This window comes from Cyanistes caeruleus, chromosome 33 (genome assembly GCF_971803275.1).
Source record: "Cyanistes caeruleus chromosome 33, bCyaCae1.hap1.1, whole genome shotgun sequence".
Taxonomy (NCBI): Eukaryota; Metazoa; Chordata; class Aves; order Passeriformes; family Paridae; genus Cyanistes; species Cyanistes caeruleus.
The window spans coordinates 755,396-774,145 of NC_141734.1; the positions used below are offsets into that span (position 1 = coordinate 755,396).

The 18,750-nt window shown below is 35.4% G+C and overlaps 1 protein-coding gene across 1 annotated transcript in view; it reads left to right on the top strand.

Moving 5' to 3' along the window:
- The first annotated feature begins 399 nt into the window (after window positions 1-399).
- The window catches only part of REC8 (REC8 meiotic recombination protein), a 47,387-nt gene continuing 29,036 nt past the window's right edge, over window positions 400-18,750 (top strand). Inside the window, exons 1-4 of the mRNA XM_086870672.1 lie at window positions 400-1,141; window positions 5,618-5,686; window positions 11,911-12,065; window positions 13,615-13,693. Of these exons, the coding sequence (XP_086726798.1) occupies window positions 1,086-1,141; window positions 5,618-5,686; window positions 11,911-12,065; window positions 13,615-13,693 (359 nt within the window). The 5' untranslated portion in view covers window positions 400-1,085. The remainder of the gene's footprint in view (window positions 1,142-5,617; window positions 5,687-11,910; window positions 12,066-13,614; window positions 13,694-18,750) is intronic.

Genomic DNA, 18,750 nt, shown 5'->3' on the forward strand with positions numbered 1-18,750 from the left:
TCTATATAATTTTAATTTTAGATCACTTTAATTGTAGATAATTTGAATTTCAGAATTAATTTCAAATAATTTTAATTGGAAGTCATTTTAATTTTAGATAATTTTACATTTAGGGAATCTTAATTAACTTTAATCACTTTATTAAATCATTCTTACAATATTGAATAATAATAAAATTCTTAATATTAAATTAAATTCAATTAAAATTAATTAATTAAAATTTAATTTTGTATTAAATTATAATTTAACACCGTTTTAATTTAACTTTAAATTTAAGAATCGATTAAATCATTAAATTAATTTAAAAATTAATTAAATTATTTTTAATTTAATCTCATTTTAACTCCAAAAACATAATTATTAATTTTAATAATTGTAATAATTCTAATAATTAGCAACTAAAATAGATATAATAATTTTTAATTTTATTTTATTCATTTTAATAATTTTTATTTAAATATTTTTGTGAGTTTATTTAGATAATTAATTATAACTAATAATATATAAGCTAATATATTAATATTAATGTATTAATTGACATTAATATAATTAATTTTGATATATTAATTAATATAATAAATTAATAAATATAATATTAAATAATATTATAAATATAAATAATATTAAATTAAATAAAATTATTATTTTAATATAATCTATACTAATTTATTAATTAAATTTAATATTGCTATAACTATCATTCAGGATTAAATATTATTTATTAAAATTAATTACAATTAATAATTAATAAATTTAATAATTATTATTTCATAACACCAAATTTTATTCACATTTTTGGCCGTTTTTGGTTCATTTCTCCCCCTCCAAACTTCATTTTTTTAATATCAAATTTAAATACATCGAAACGCCTGTTAATTTATGCAAATTTATGCAAATTATATTTAAAACGAGTTAATTTTTAGGGTTTTTTCAAGCGGATTTTCCCTTTTTTTTACCCAAAATCGCCTCTTTTTGCCCCAAAAAATTGGGATTTTTTCCCCAAAATAATTTAAAATAGTTCAGATTTATGTAAATTTATGTAAATTTATGTAAATTTATTCAAATTTGGCGGGAGAGGTTCCAGAATGTTCTACTACCCCGAGGTTCTGCGGCGTCGCAGCGGCTGCTTCGGGACCATCTGGTGAGAGATTTGGGGAGAAATCCGGGGGTTTTGGGAAAAATGGGGAAATTGAATTTATTGGGGGAAAAAATGGGGAAAAATTGGGGAAAAATTTGGGATAAAAATGGGGAAATTTGGGAAAAAAATTGGGGAAAAATTTGGGGAAAAAATGGGGAAAAAATGGCAAAAAACGGGGAAATTTTTGGGGAAAAAATTGGGAAAAAATTTGGAAAAAATTGGGGAAATTTTGGGAAAAATTGGGGAAAATAGGGGAAAAAATTGGGAAAATTTGGACAAAATTGGGGAGAAAAATTTGGAAAAAATTGAGAAAATTTGGGAAAAATTGGGGAAAAATTGGGGAAAAATTTGGGATAAAAATAGGGAAAAATTGGACAAAATTGGGAAAAAATGGGGGAAAAAAAGGGAAAAATTTGGGGAAAAATTGGGTAAATTTTGGGGAAATTTGGGGAAAATTGGGGAAAAAATTGGAGAAAATTTTGGGGGAAAAATAGGAAAAAAGTTGGGGAAAAAATGGGGGAAAATTGGGGAAAATTTTGGGGAAAATTTTGGGGAAAAATGGGGAAAAATTGAGAAAATTTGGGAAATAAATGGGAAAAAATTGGGGGAATTTGGGAAAAATGGGGGAAAAATTTGGGGAAAATTTGGGATAAAAATGGGGAAAATTGGGAAAAAATTGGGAAAAATTTGGGGGGAAAATTGAGAAATTTTGGGGAAAAATATGGAAAAAATTGGGGAAAAATTGAGGAAATTTGGGAAAAAAATGGGGAAAAATTGGGATAAAATTGGGGAAAAATGGGGAAAAAAATTGGGATAAAAATGGGGAAAATTTGGTCAAAATTGGGGAAAAAATGGGAAAAAATTAAATTAATTTGGGGAAAAAATTGGGAAAAAATTGGAGAAAATGAAATTAATTTGGGAAAAATCTGGGACAAATTTGGGGAAAAATGGGGAAAAAAATGGGGAAAAAATGGGTAAAAATTGGGGAAAAAATGAGGGAATTTGGGAAAAAAATGGGGAAAAAAATGGGGAAAAAATGGGGAAATTTGGGGAAAATTTGGGAAAAAATGGGGAAAAAAACCAGAAAAAATTTGGGAAAAAATGGAGGAAAAATTGGGGGAAAAATGGGAAAAATTTGGGGAAAAATGGGAAAAAAATTGGGGAAAAAATTGGGGAAAAATTAAATTAATTTGGGGAAAAAAAGGGGAAAAATGGGGAAAAATTGGGAAAAAAATGGGAAAAAATTGGAGAAAATTTTGGGGAAAAATGGGGAAAAATTGGAAAAAATTGGGGAAATTTGGGGGAAAATTGGGGAAAAAAAATGGGGGAAATTGGGGAAAATTAGGGAAAAAAATAGGAAAAAATTGAATTAATTTGGGGAAAAAATGGGAAAAATTGGGGAAAAAATGGGAAAAAATTAAAGTAATTTGGGGAAAAAATGGGGAAAAATTGGGGAAATTTGGGGAAAATTTGGGAAAAAATGGGGAAAAAATTGGGGGAAATTTGGGGAAAAATTGGGGGGAAAAATGGGGAAAAAATTGGGAAAAAATTGGAAAATAAATGGGAAAAAAATTGGGGAAAAAAGGGAAAAAACCAGGAAAATTGGGAAAAAAATTGGGGGAAAATTTTGGGAAAAATTTGGGAAAAAATGGGAAAAATTGGGGAGAAAATGGGGGAAATTTTGGGGAAAAATGGGGAAAAATTAAATTAATTTGGGGTAAAAATTGGGGAAAAATTGGGGAAAAATTGGAGAAATTTGGGGAAAAATTGGGGAAGAAATGGGAAAAAATTGGGGAAATTTGGGAAAAAATGGGGGAAAAACCAGAAAAAATTTGGGAAAAATTGGAAAATAAATGGGAAAAATTGGGGAAAAATTAAATTAATTTGGGAAAAAAATTTGAGAAAAAATTGGGGAAAATTTGGGAAAAATTGGGGAAAATTTGGGAAAAAATTGGGAAAAATTGGGGAAAAAAATGGGTAAAAATTTGGGAAAATTGGGAAAAAACCAGAAAAAATTTGGAAAAAATTGGGAGAAAAATGGGGAAAATTTGGGTAAAAATGTGGAAAAAATTGGAGAAATTTTGGGGAAAATTGGGGAAAAATTGGGAAAATTTGGGAAAAAAATGGGGAAAAATGGCAAAAATTGGGGAAAATTTTGGGTAAAATTGGGGAAATTTTGGGGAAAAAATGGGGAAAAATTGGGGAAAAATTGGGAAAATTTGAGAAAATTTGGGAAAAAAGTTGGGGGAAAATTGGAGAAAATTGGGAAAAATTGGAGAAATTTGGGGAAAAAATTGGGGAAAATTAAATTAATTTGGGAAAAAAAATTGGGGAAAAATTGGGGGAAAAAATCGGGAAAATTTGGACAAAATTGGGGAAAAAATGGGAAAAAATTGGAGAAAATTTTGGGGAAAATTGGGAAAAAATTGGGAAAAATTTGGGGAAAAATTGGGGGGAAAAATGGGAAAAAATTGGGAAAAAATTGGAAAAGAAATGGGAAAAAAATTGGGGAAAAATTAAATTAATTTGGGAAAAAAATTGGGAAAAATTTGGGATAAATTTGGGAAAAATTTGGGATAAATCCAGGGGAATTTTGGGTCATTTTCAAGAGATTTTGGTGATTTTGGGTCAATTTTTGATGATTTTGGGTCAATTTTTGGCGATTTTGGGATCAATTTGTGGTGATTTTGGGTCAATTTTTGGTGATTTTGGGACATTTTAATTGATTTGGGTTCGTTTTGATGAAACCTGGAAGGTTTTGGGTTCATTTTGGGCGTTTTGGAGGAAATTTGGGTGAATTTAAGGTGATTTTATTCGTTTTTGGTGAATTTTGGGGGGTTTGGGTTAATTTTGAGTCATTTTGGGTCGTTTTGGGTCAATTTTATTTTGGTTCATTTTGGGTGGATTTTGGTTCATTTCGGGTCAATTTTTGTTCATTTTGGGTCATTTTGGGTCAATTTTGGTTCATTTTGGGTCGATTTTGGTCAATTTTTGATCATTTTGGGTCAATTTTGGTTCATTTTGGGTCAATTTTGGTTCATTTTGATCAATTTTGGCTCATTTTGGGTCAATTTTTGTTCATTTTGGTCAATTTTGGTTCATTTTGGGTGGATTTTGGTTCATTTTGGGTCAATTTTCGTTCATTTTGGGTCAATTTTTGTTTATTTTGGTCAATTTCGGTTCATTTTGGGTCAATTTTGGTTCATTTTGGCTCATTTTGGGTCAATTTTGGTCAATTTTGCTTCATTTTGGGTCAATTTTGGTTCATTTTGGGTCAATTTTGGTCAATTTTGGTTCATTTTGGGTCGATTTTGGGTCATTTTTGGTCAATTTTGGGTCATTTTTGGTCAATTTTGGTTCATTTTTGGTCAATTTTGGTTCATTTTGGGTCGATTTTGGCTCATTTTGGGTCAATTTTGGGTCATTTTGGGTCAATTTTGGTTCATTTTGGGTCAATTTTGGGTCATTTTAGGTGGATTTTGGCTCATTTTGGTTCATTTTGGGTGGATTTTGGCTCATTTTGGGTCAATTTTGGCTCATTTTGGGTCAATTTTGGTTCATTTTGATCAATTTTGGTTCATTTTGGGTCAATTTTGGCTCATTTTGGGTCAATTTTGGTTCATTTTGGGTCAATTTTGAGTCATTTTTGGTCAATTTTGGGTCAATTTTGGTCAATTTTGGCTCATTTTGGGTCAATTTTCGTTCATTTTTGGTCAATTTTGGTTCATTTTTGGTCGATTTTTGTTCATTTTGGGTCAATTTTGGTTCATTTTGGGTCAATTTTGGTTCATTTTGGTCAATCTTGGGTCAATTTTGGTCAATTTTGGGTCATTTTTGGTCAATTTTGGCTCATTTTGGGTCAATTTTGGTTCATTTTGGGTCAATTTTGGCTCATTTTGGGTCAATTTTGGCTCATTTTGGTCAATTTTGGCTCATTTTGGGTGGATTTTGGTTCATTTTGGGTCAATTTTGGTTCATTTTAGGTCAATTTTGGTTCATTTTGGGCCAATTTAGGTTCATTTTGGGTGGATTTTGGTTCATTTTGGTCAATTTTGGTTCATTTTGGGTCAATTTTGGCTCATTTTGGGTCAATTTTGGTTCATTTTTGGTCAATTTTGGTTCATTTTGGTCAATTTTGGTTCATTTTGGGTGGATTTTGGTTCATTTTGGGTCAATTTTGGGGCAATTTTGCTTCATTTTGGGGCAATTTTGGTTCATTTTGGGTCAATTTTGGTTCATTTTGGGTGGATTTTGGTTCATTTTGGGTGGATTTTTGTTCATTTTTGGTTCATTTCCATTCATTTTTAGCAGATTTTGATCCACTTTTGGTCCAATTTTTGTTCATTTTTGATGAATTTTGAGCCGATTTTGGCTGATTTTCCTCAGATTTTAAATCATTTCAAATTCTGGGTGGTTTTGGGTTCGTTTTTCCCAAATTTTGGTGAATTTTGGGTGAATTTTGTGCTTTTTTTTCCCCAGGTTGGCGGCCACCTGCCACACCCGCCTGCTCCGTCGCGAATATTTGGGCGTGGACGTGCCCAGAACCTGGTAAGGACCCAAAAAACCCCGATTTCACCCCAAAAATCTTCAATTTCACCCCCAAAAACCCCAAAATCGCCTCAAAATACCCCAAAATCCCCTCAGAAAACTTTAAAAAATATAAAAAATCTAAAAATCAAAATGGCGGCCTGAGGGGAACCCCTGAATTTATCCATAAAAAAAACCCAAAATTGCCCCAAAATCCCTCAAAATCGCCCCAAAATCATCGATTTCACCCCAAAAATCTTTAATTTCACCCCAAAAAACCCCAAAATCGCCTCAAAAAAACCCAAAATCCCCTCAGAAAACTTTAAAAAATATAAAAGATCTAAAATTCAAAATGGCGGCCTGAGGGGAATCCCTGAATTTATCCCTAAAAACACCAAAAATGGCCCAAAATCCCTCAAAATCACCCCAAAATCATCGATTTCACCCCAAAAATCTTCAATTTCACCCCAAAAAACCCCAAAATCGCCTCAAAAAACCCCAAAATCCCCTCAGAAAACTTTAAAAAATATAAAAAATCTAAAATTCAAAATGGCGGCCTGAGGGGAATCCCTGACTTTATCCCTAAAAACACCAAAAATGGCCCAAAATCCCTCAAAATCACCCCAAAATCATCGATTTCACCCCAAAAATCTTTAATTTCACCCTAAAAAACCCAAAATCGCCTCAAAAAACCCCAAAATCCCCTCAGGAAACTTTAAAAAATATAAAAAATCTAAAATTCAAAATGGCGACCTGAGGGAAATCATCAAATTCATCCTTAAAAAAAACCTAAAAATGGCCCAAAATCCCTCAAAATCGCCCCAAAATCATCGATTTCACCCCAAAAATCTTCAATTTCACCTCAAAAAACCCCAAAATCGCCTCAAAAAAACCCAAAATCCCCTCAGAAAACTTTAAAAAATATAAAAAATCTAAAATTCAAAATGGCGGCCTGAGGGGAACCCCTGAATTTATCCCTAAAAACCCCAAAATTGCCCCAAAATCCCTCAAAATCGCCCCAAAATCATCGAATTCTTTTGAAAATCTTCAATTTCACCCCAAAAAACCCCAAAATCGCCCCAAAAAACCCCAAAATCCCCTCAGAAAACTTTAAAAAATATAAAAAATCTAAAATTCAAAATGGCGGCCTGAGGGGAATCCTCAAATTCATCCTTATAAAAACCCAAAAATGCCCCAAAATCGCCCCAAAATCGCCCCAAAATCATCGATTTCACCCCAAAAATCTTCAATTTCAGCCCAAAAAACCCAAAATCGCCTCAAAAAACCCCAAAATCCCCTCAGAAAAGTTTAAAAAATATAAAAAATCTAAAATTCAAAATGGCGGCCTGAGGGGAATCCTCAAATTCATCCTTATAAAAACCTAAAAATGCCCCAAAATCCCTCAAAATCGCCCCAAAATCATCGATTTCACCCCAAAAATCTTTAATTTCACCCTAAAAAAACCCCAAAATCGCCTCAAAAAACCCCAAAATCCCCTCAGAAAACTTTAAAAAATATTAAAAATCTAAAATTCAAAATGGCGGCCTGAGGGGAATCCTCAAATTCATCCTTAAAAAAACCCAAAAATGCCCCAAAATCCCCCAAAATCGCCCAAAAATCATCGAATTCTTTTGAAAATCTTCAATTTCACACCAAAAAACCCCAAAATCGCCTCAAAAAAACCCAAAATCCCCTCAGGAAACTTTAAAAAATATAAAAAATCTAAAATTCAAAATGGCGGCCTGAGGGGAATCCCTGAATTTATCCCTAAAAAAACCCAAAATTGCCCCAAAATCCCTCAAAATCGCCCCAAAATCATCGAATTATTTTGAAAATCTTTAATTTCACCCCAAAAACCCCCAAAATCGCCTCAAAAAACCCCAAAATCCCCTCAGAAAACTTTAAAAAATATTAAAAATCTAAAATTTAAAATGGCGGCCTGAGGGGAATCCCTGAATTTATCCCTAAAAACACCAAAAATGGCCCAAAATCCCTCAAAATCATCGATTTCACCCCAAAAATCTTCAATTTCACCCCAAAAAACCCTAAAATCGCCTCAAAAAACCCTAAAATCCTCTCAGAAAACTTTAAAAAATATAAAAAATCTAAAATTCAAAATGGCGGCCTGAGGGGAATCCTCAAATTCATCCTTAGAAAAAACCTAAAATGCCCCAAAATCCCTCAAAATCACCCCAAAATCATCAATTTCACCCCAAAAATCTTTAATTTCACCCCAAAAAACCCCAAAATCGCCTCAAAAAACCCCAAAATCCCCTCAGAAAACTTTAAAAAATATAAAAAATCTAAAAATCAAAATGGCGGCCTGAGGGAAACCCGTGAATTTATCCATAAAAAAACCAAAAATGGCCCAAAATCCCTCAAAATCGCCACAAAATCATCAATTTCACCCCAAAAATCTTTAATTTCATCCCAAAAAAACCCAAAATCGCCTCAAAAAACCCCAAAATCCCCTCAGAAAACTTTAAAAAATATAAAAAATCTAAAATTCAAAATGGCGGCCTGAGGGGAACCCCTGAATTTATCCCCAAAAACCCCAAAAATGGCCCAAAATCCCTCAAAATCACCCCAAAATCATCGATTTCACCCCAAAAATCTTTAATTTCATCCCAAAAAACCCCAAAATCGCCTCAAAAAACCCCAAAATCTTCTCAGGAAACTTTAAAAAATATAAAAAATCTAAAATTCAAAATGGCGGCCTGAGGGGAATCCTCAAATTCATCCTTAGAAAAAACCTAAAATGCCCCAAAATCCCTCAAAATCACCCCAAAATCATCAATTTCACCCCAAAAATCTTTAATTTCACCCCAAAAAACCCCAAAATCGCCTCAAAAAACCCCAAAATCCCCTCAGGAAACTTTAAAAAATATAAAAAATCTAAAATTCCAAATGGCGGCCTGAGGGGGATCCCTGAATTTATCCCTAAAAACACCAAAATTGCCCCAAAATCATCGATTTCACCCCAAAAATCTTTAATTTCCCCCCCAAAAAACCCCAAAATCACCTCAAAAAACCCCAAAATCCCCTCAGAAAACTTTAAAAAATATAAAAAATCTAAAAATCAAAATGGCGGCCTGAGGGAAACCCGTGAATTTATCCATAAAAAAAACCAAAATTGCCCCAAAATCCCTCAAAATCGCCCCAAAATCATTGAATTCTTTTGAAAATCTTTAATTTCACCCCAAAAAACCCCAAAATCGCCTCAAAAAACCCCAAAATCCCCTCAGGAAACTTTAAAAAATATAAAAAATCTAAAATTCAAAATGGCGGCCTGAGGGAAACCCCTGAATTTATCCCTAAAAACACCAAAAATGGCCCAAAATCCCTCAAAATCACCCCAAAATCGTCGATTTCACCCCAAAAATCTTCAATTTCACCCCAAAAAACCCCAAAATCGCCTCAGAAAACTTTAAAAAATATAAAAAATATAAAATTCAAAATGGCGGCCTGAGGGGAATCCTCAAATTCATCCTTAAAAAAAACCTAAAAATACCCCAAAATCCCTCAAAATCGCCCCAAAATCATCGATTTCACCCCAAAAATCTTCAATTTCACCCCAAAAAACCCCAAAATCGCCTCAAAAAACCCCAAAATCCCCTCAGAAAACTTTAAAAAATATTAAAAATCTAAAATTCCAAATGGCGGCCTGAGGGGAATCCCTGAATTTATCCCTAAAAACACCAAAAATGCCCCAAAATCCCTCAAAATCGCCCCAAAATCATCGATTTCTACTGAAAATCTTCATTTTCACCTCAAAAAAGCTTCCAAAACCACAAAAATCTTCGAAAAAAAGCAAATTTTATTAAAAATACCTTAGAAATTCAAAATGGCGGCCTGAGGGGAAACTCCAAATTTATCCCTAAAAAACCTCAAAAAATCCCCAAATTACATCAAAAAACCCCAAAATCTTTCTCAAAACCACCCAAAAACCCCAAATTCACCCCAAAAAAACTTAATTTCACCCCCAAAAATCAAAATTTTATCGTAAAACCCCAAAAAGCCCAAATTTTACCTCAAAAACCCCAAATTTCACCCCAAAAAACCCAAATTTCACCCTAAAAATCCCCAAATTTCACCCCAAAAAACCCCAAAAACCCCAAATTTCACCTTAAAAAATCCCAAATTTCACCCCAAAAAACCCCCAAATTTCTCCTTAAAACCCCAAAATCCCCCAATTTCACCCCAAAATCCCCAAATTTCACCCAAAAATCCCCAAATTTCACCCCAAACACCCCCAAATTTCACCTTAAAACCCCAAAATCCCCCAATTTCACCTCAAAATCCCCCAATTTTACCTCAAAAACCCCTCAAAAAAACCTAATTTCACCCCAAAAAAACTCAAATTTCACCCAAAAAACCCCAAATTTCACCCAAAAAATGCCAATTTCACCCCAAAGAAACCACAAAAAACCCCAATTACAACCCAAAAAACCCCAAATTTCACCCCAAAAACCCCAAAATTTCACCTCAAAACCCCAAAATCCCCCAATTTCACCCCAAAATCCCCCAATTTTACCTCAAAAACCCCTCAAAAAAACCCAATTTCACCCCAAAAAAACTCAAATTTCACCTTAAAACCCCAAAAAACCAAAACCTCCGAATTTTACCCCAATTTCACCCACAAAAAAAACCCAAAATCCCCCAAATTTTACCTGAAAAAATCCCTCAAAAAAACTCAATTTCACCGCCAAAAAATCCCAATTTCACCCCAAAAACCCCAAATTTCACCCCAAAAACCCCAAATTTCACCCAAAAAACCCCAAAAAACTCAAATTTCACCTTAAAAAATCCCAAATTTCACCCAAAAAACCCCAAATTTCACCTCAAAACCCCAAAATCCCCCAATTTCACCCCAAAACCCCCAAATTTCACCCAAAAAACCCCAAATTTCACCTTAAAACCCCAAAATCCCCCAATTTCACCCCAAAATCCCCAAATTTCACCCCAAAAACCCCCAAATTTCACCTTAAAACCCCAAAACCCCCAAATTTCACCTCAAAATCCCCAAATTTCACCCCAAAAACCCCCAAATTTCACCTTAAAACCCCAAAAACCCCCAAATTTCACCTTAAAAAATCCCAAATTTCACCTTAAAACCCCAAAATCCCCCAATTTCACCCCAAAATCCCCCAATTTCACCCCAAAAACCCCAAATTTTGCCCAAAATCCCCAAATTTCACCCCAAAAACCCCAAATTTCACCCCAAAAAACCCCAAAATCCCCCAATTTCCCCTCAAAAACCCGTCCAAAAAACGCCAATTTCACCCCAAAGAAACCCCAAAAAACCCAAATTTCACCTTAAAAAATCCCAAATTTCACCCAAAAACCCCAAATTTCACCTTAAAACCCCAAAATCCCCCAATTTCACCCCAAAATCCCCAAATTTCACCCCAAAAAACCCAAATTTCACCCCAAAAAACCCAAATTTCACCCCAAAATCCCCCAATTTCACCCAAAAAACCCCAAAATCCCCCAATTTCACCCCAAAATCCCCCAATTTCACCCAAAAAACCCCAAAATCCCCCAATTTCACCCCAAAATCCCCCAATTTCACCCAAAAAACCCCAAAATCCCCCAATTTCACCCCAAAATCCCCCAATTTCACCCAAAAACCCCCAAATTTCACCCCAAAATCCCCAAATTTCACCCCAAAAAACCCCAAAATCCCCCAATTTCCCCTCAAAAACCCGTCCAAAAAATGCCAATTTCACCCCAAAGAAACCCCAAAAACCCCAAATTTCACCTTAAAAAATCCCAAATTTCACCTTAAAAAACCCCAAATTTCACCCCAAAATCCCCCAATTTCACCCCAAAAAACCCCAAAATCCCCCAATTTCACCCCAAAATCCCCCAATTTCACCCAAAACACCCCAAATTTCACCCCAAAAACCCCAAAACCCCCCGATTTTACCTCAAAAACCCGTCCAAAAAATGCCAATTTCACCCCAAAGAAACCCCAAAAAACCCAAATTTCACCCCAAAATCCCCAAATTTCACCCCAAAAACCCCAAATTTCGCCTCAAAACCCCAAAATCCCCCAATTTCACCCCAAAATCCCCAAATTTCACCCCAAAAGCCCCCAATTTCACCCCAAAATCCCCCAATTTCACCCCAAAAATCCCAAATTTCACCCAAAAAACCCCAAAACCCCCCGATTTTACCTCAAAATTCCTCTCTCCCTCTCCGCTCCCCTCACGGTTTCCCGCTCTTTCCTTGGCCCCGCCCAGCGCCGCCGTCACCTCGTTCGTGATTGGCCGAGGCGGCTGGGAGGTGCCGCCCCCTCCCGCCGGGGCCCCGCCCCCTCGCTGCTCGCTCTATTTGGGGGCGTTGCTGCAGCTCGGTCTCGCGAGAGTTTACGGCCGGCAATGCCTCAGCTTGCTCGGTGAGGGGGCGGGGTTATGCTAATGAGGGGGGCGGGGCTTGGCGGCGAGCGGCGCCTGAGGGGGGGGGGGGAGAAAATGGCGGGAAAGGCGCGGGGGGGGGGGGGGAATTGGGGATTTTGGGGTGAAATTTGGGGATTTTGGGCAAAATTTGAGGTAAAATTGGGATTTTTGGGTAAAATTTGGAGTTTTTGGGGTGAAATTTGAGGTAAAATTTGGGGTTTTTGGTCAAAATTTTGTTGTTTTGGGGTAAAATTTGAGGTAAATTTGGGGATTTTGGGCAAAATTTGAGGTAAAATTTTGGGGTTTTGGGTCGAAATTTGGGGATTTTGGGCAAAATTTGAGGTAAAATTTGGGATTTTGGGGCAAAATTTGGGGTTTTCAAGTGAAATTTGAGGTAAAATTTGGGGGTTTCGGGTAAAATTTTGGCGCTTTTGGGCAAAATTTGGGATTTTTGGGTAAAATTTGGGGTTTTTGGGGTAAAATTTGGGGATTTTGGGCAAAATTTGGGGGTTTTGGGGGAAAATTTGAGGTAAAATTTGGGAATTTGAGGCGAAATTTGCGGTTTTTGGGAAAAATTTGAGGTAAAATTTTGGGGTTTTGGGTAAAATTTTGGGGTTTTGGGGCGAAATTTGGGAGTTTTGGGTTAAAATTTGAGGTTTTTGGGGTAAAATTTGAGGTAAAATTTTGGGGTTTTGGGGCGAAATTTGGGGTTTTGGTTCAAAATTTGAGGTTTTTGGGTCAAAATTTGGGGTTTTTGGGTGAAATTTGGGAGATTTTGGGGAAAATTTGGTTGTTTTGGGGTAAAATTTGAGGTAAAATTGGGGTTTTTGGGATGAAATTTGGGGGTTTTGGGCAAAATTTGAGGTAAAATTTGGGGTTTTGGGTAAAATTTGGGGTTTTTTGGGATAAAATTTGGGAATTTTGGGGTAAAATTGGGGTTTTTGGGCAAAATTTGGGGGTTTTGGGGAGAAATTCGGGGTTTTGGGGATAAAATTTGAGGTTTTTGGGTTAAAATTTGGGGTTTTTGGGGGAAGTTTTGAGATTTTTGGGCAAAATTTGTGGTAAAATTTGGGATTTTTGGGTAAAATTTGGAGTTTTTGGGGTAAAATTTGATTTAAAATTTGGGATTTTGAGGCAAAATTTGGGGTTTTTGGGTGAAATTTGGGGTTTTGGGGTTAAATTTGGGGATTTTGGGTCAAAATTTGGGGGTTTTTGGGCAAAATTTGGGGTTTTTGGGCAAAATTTGAGGTAAAATTTGGGATTTTGGGGCAAAATTTGGGGATTTTGGGGAGGTTTGGGGGAAAATTTGAGATTTTGGGGGGAAATTTTGGGGATTTTGGGAGAAAATTTGGATTTTTTGGGGAGAAAATTTGAATTTTTTGGGGAAAATTTGAATTTTTTGGGGGAAAATTTGAATTTTTTGGGTGAAAATGGGGGAATTTTGGGAAAAGTTTGGATTTTGGGGGATTTTGGGGTGAAATTTTTGGTTTTTTTGGCGAATTTGGGGTTTTGGGGTTGGATTTTGGGGTTTTTTGGGGTTTTTTGCAGAGGAAGTTTCGATGATTTTGGAGCGGCTGCACCGAGCTCGGCGGCCCCCGGTGGAGATCGACATCAGCCCCCCCAGGAGGTGCCAAAATCGCCCAAATTCACCCCAAAATTCAGCCAGAAACCACCCAAAATCGGCCCAAAAATGGCACAAAAATCCACAGAAAAATCAGAGAAAAATTGACAAAAAATCGCACAAAAATCACCCAAAATTAACCCAAAAATCACCAAAAAATGGCCCAAAAATCATCCAAATTCACCCCAAAAATCGCCCAAAAATGGCCCAAAAATCACCCAAAAATCGCCCAAAAATCACCAAAAAATTGCCAAAAAGTTGCCCAAAAATGGCACAAAAATCCCCCAAAATTTACCCAAAAATCCCCCAAATTTAACCCAAAAATCACCAAAAAATGGCCCAAAAATCACCCAAAATTAACCCAAAAATGGCCCAAAAATCACCCAAAATTAACCCAAAAATCACCAAAAAATGACCCAAATTCTCCCCAAAAATCAGCCAAAAATCATCCAAAAATTGCCAAAAAATGGCCCAAAAATGGCCTCAAAAATCACCCAAAATCAGCCCAAAAATCACCCAAATTCACCTCAAATTCACCCCAAAATTCAGCCAGAAACCTCCCAAAATGAGCCCAAAAATGGCACAAAAATCCACAGAAAAATCAGAGAAAAATTGACAAAAAATCGCACAAAAATCACCAAAATTTAACCCAAAAATGACCCAAAAATGGCCCAAAAATTGCCCAAAAATGGCACAAAAATCATCCAAATTCACCCCAAAAATCACCAAAAAATGGCCCAAAAATCACCCAAAAATCACCCAAAAGTGGCCCAAAAATCACCCAAAAATCACCAAAAAATGGCCCAAAAATCCCCCAAAAATTGCCCAAAAATGGCACAAAAATCACCCAAATTCACCCCAAAAATCACCAAAAAATGGCCCAAAAATCCCCCAAAAATTGCCCAAAAATGGCACAAAAATCACCCAAATTTAACCCAAAAATCACCAAAAAATGGCACAAAAATGGCACAAAAATCACCCAAAAATCACCAAAAAATGACCCAAAATCACCCAAAAATCACCCAAAAATTGCCAAAAAATGACCAAAAAATGGCCCAAAAATCACCCAAAATCAACCCAAAAATCACCCAAAAATAGCCAAACATTGCCAAAAAATCGCCCAAAAATCACCCAAAAATCATCCAAAAATGGCACAAAAATCATCCAAAATCAGCCCAAAAATCACCAAAAAATGGCACAAAAATCAGCCCAAAATTCACCCAAAAATCACCAAAAAATGGCCCAAATTCACCCCAAAAATCATCCAAAAATTGCCAAAAAATCACCAAAAAATGGCCCAAAAATCACCCAAAAATCACCAAAAAATCACCCAAAAATGGCACAAAAATCACCCAAAAATTGCCAAAAAATGACCCAAATTCACCCCAAAAATCAGCCAAAATTAACCCAAAAATCACCCAAAAATCATCAAAAAATCACCCAAAAATTCACCCAAAAATGAACCAAAAATTACCCAAAATCAGCCCAAAAATCACCCAAAAATCATCAAAAAATCACCCAAAAATCCCCCAAATTTAACCCAAAAATCATCCAAAAATCACCCAAAAATTGCCAAAAAATCACCAAAAAATGGCCCAAAAATCACCCAAAATTAACCCAAAAATTACCTAAAAATGACCCAAATTCACCCCAAAAATCACCCAAAATCAGCCCAAAAATGGCACAAAAATCACCCAAAATTAGCCCAAAAATCACCAAAAAATGGCCCAAAAATCACCCAAAAATCCCCCAAATTTAACCCAAAAATCACCAAAAAATGGCCCAAAAATGGCCCAAAAATCACCCAAATTCACCCCAAAAATCACCCAAAAATTGCCCAAAAATGGCCCAAAAATCCCCCAAAAATCACCCAAATTCACCCCAAAAATCACCAAAAAATGGCCCAAAAATCCCCCAAAAATTGCCCAAAAATGGCCCAAAAATCACCCAAATTTAACCCAAAAATCACCAAAAAATGGCACAAAAATGGCCCAAAAATCACCAAAAAATCACCAAAAAATGACCCAAAATCACCCAAAAATCAACCAAAATTAACCCAAAAATTACCTAAATATGACCCAAATTCACCCCAAAAATCAGCCAAAAATCAGCCAAAAATCACCCAAAAATGAACCAAAAATCACCGAAATTCACCCCAAAAATGGCCCAAAAATCACCCCAAAATCAGCCAAAAATGCCTCAAATTCACCCCAAAAATCACCCAAAATTCACCCAAAAATCACCCAAAAATTACCTAAAAATGACCCAAATTCACCCCAAAAATCATCCAAAATCAGCCCAAAAATTGCCAAAAAATGGCACAAAAATGGCCCAAAAATCACCCAAAATTAACCCAAAAATCACCAAAAAATGGCCCAAAAATCACCCAAAAATCAGCCAAAAATGACCAAAAAATGGCCCAAAAATCACCCCAAATTCTCCCCAAAAATCATCCAAAATCAGCCCAAAAATCACCAAAAAATGGCACAAAAATGGCCCAAAAATCACCCAAAATTAACCCAAAAATCACCAAAAAATTGCCAAAAAGTTGCCCAAAAATGGCACAAAAATCACCCAAAAATTGCCCAAAAAATGGCACAAAAATCACCCAAAATTCACCCAAAAATCACCAAAAAATCACCCAAAACTCAGCCAAAAATTGTCAAAAAATGGCACAAAAGTGGCCCAAAAATCACCCAAAATTAACCCAAAATTCACCCAAAAATGGCCAAAAAAAACCCCAAAACCACCCAAAAATGACTCAAATTTACCCCAAAAATCACCCAAAATTTTTCCCCATTTTTTCCCCATTTTTTCCTGTTTTTTTCCCCAATTTTTCCCAAATTTATCCCCTTTTTTTTCCAAATTTTTTCTCAATTTTTCCCCAATTTTTCCAAATTTTTCCCCAATTTTTCCCCATTTTTTCCCAATTTTTCCCCATTTTTTCCCCAATTTTTCCCCAATTTTTCCCCATTTTTTCCCAATTTTTCCCCATTTTTTCCTGTTTTTTTCCCCATTTTTTCCCCAATTTTACCCCAATTTTTCCCCAATTTTTTCCCCATTTTTTCCCCCATTTTTTCCCAATTTTCCCCAATTTTTCCCTTATTTTTTCCCCAATTTTCCCCCATTTTTTCCCTATTTTTCCCCCATTTTTTGAGGTTTTTTCCCCAATTTTTCCCCAATTTTTCCCAATTTTTTCCCCATTTTTCCCCCAATTTTTCCCCCAATTTTTCCCCAATTTTCCCCCATTTTTTCCCCCATTTTTTCCCAATTTCCCCCTTTCTCACCCCATTTTTCCAGCTCCCTGCTGCTCCCCGATTCCCGCTCTCTCATGGCTCAGCTTTTACCCCAATTTTCCCCCAATTTTCCCCAATTTTTTCCCCAATTTTCCCCAATTTTTCCCCATTTTTTCCAAATTTTTTCCCAATTTTTTCTCAATTTTTTCTCAATTTTTCCCCATTTTTTCCCCAATTTTTCCCCAATTTTCCCCATTTTTTCCCCATTTTATCCCAATTTTTCCCAATTTTTTCTCAATTTTTTCTCAATTTTTTCCCCAATTTTTCTCCAATTTTTCTCCATTTTTTCCCAAATTTTCCCAATTTTTCCCCATTTTTTCCCCAATTTATCCCCATTTTTTCCCCATTTTTTCCCCATTTTTCCCCCATTTTTTCCCCAATTTTTCCCCAATTTTTCCCCATTTTTTCCCCATTTTTTCCCCATTTTTTTCCCCAATTTTTCCCCAATTTTCCCCCAATTTTTCCCCATTTTTTCCCCATTTTTTCCCCAATTTTATCTCAATTTTTCCCCAATTTTTCCCCATTTTTTCTCCATTTTTTCCCAAATTTTCCCAATTTATCCCCAATTTTTTCCCTATTTTTTCCCCAATTTTTTCCCAATTTTTTCTCAATTTTTTCTCAATCTTTTCCCAAATTTTTCCCCAATTTTTCCCCAATTTTTCCCCAATTTTTCCCCAATTTTTTCCCATTTTTTCCCCAATTTTTCCCCAATTTTTCCCCAATTTTTTCCCAATTTTTTCTCAATTTTTTCTCAATTTTTTCCCCAATTTTTCCCCAATTTTTCCCCATGTTTTCCCAATTTTTTCCTAAATTTTTCCCCATTTTTTCCCCAATTTTCCCCCAATTTTTCCTGAATTTTATCCCAATTTTTCCCCAATTTTCCCCCAATTTTCCCCCATTTTTTCCCCATTTTCCCCCAATTTTTCCCCAATTTTCCCCATTTTTTTCCCCAATTTTTCCCCAATTTTTTCCCAATTTTTCCCCAATTTTTCCCCATTTTTTCCCCATTTTTTCCCCAATTTTTCCCCAATTTTTCCCCAATTTTTTCCCCATTTTATCCCAATTTTTCCCAATTTTTTCTCAATTTTTTCTCAATTTTTTCCCCAATTTTTCTCCAATTTTTCCCCAATTTTTTCCCAAATTTTCCCAATTTTTCCCCATTTTTTCCCCATTTTTTCCCCAATTTTTTCTCCATTTTTTCCCATTTTTTCCCCAATTTTTTTCCAATTTTTCCCCAATTTTTCCCATTTTTCCCCCATTTTTTGAGGTTTTTTCTCCAATTTTCCCCCATTTTTTCCCCAATTTTTCCCCATTTTTCCCCCATTTTTCCCCATTTTTCCCCAATTTTTCCCCATTTTTTCCCCAATTTTTCCCCATTTTTTCCCCAATTTTTCCCCATTTTTTCCCCAATTTTTCCCCAATTTTCCCCAATTTTTCCCCAATTTTTCCCCAATTTTTCCCCAATTTTTCCCCAATTTTTTCCCCAATTTTTCCCATTTTTTCCCCAATTTTTCCCCATTTTTTCCCCAATTTTTCCCCATTTTTTCCCCAATTTTTCCCCAATTTTCCCCAATTTTTCCCCAATTTTTCCCCAATTTTTCCCCAATTTTTCCCCAATTTTTTCCCCATTTTTTCCCCAATTTTTCCCCAATTTTTCCCTAATTTTACCCCAATTTTTCCCCAATTTTTCCCAATTTTTCCCAATTTTTCCCCAATTTTTCCCAATTTTTCCCCATTTTTTTCCCATTTTTTCCCCATTTTTTTCCC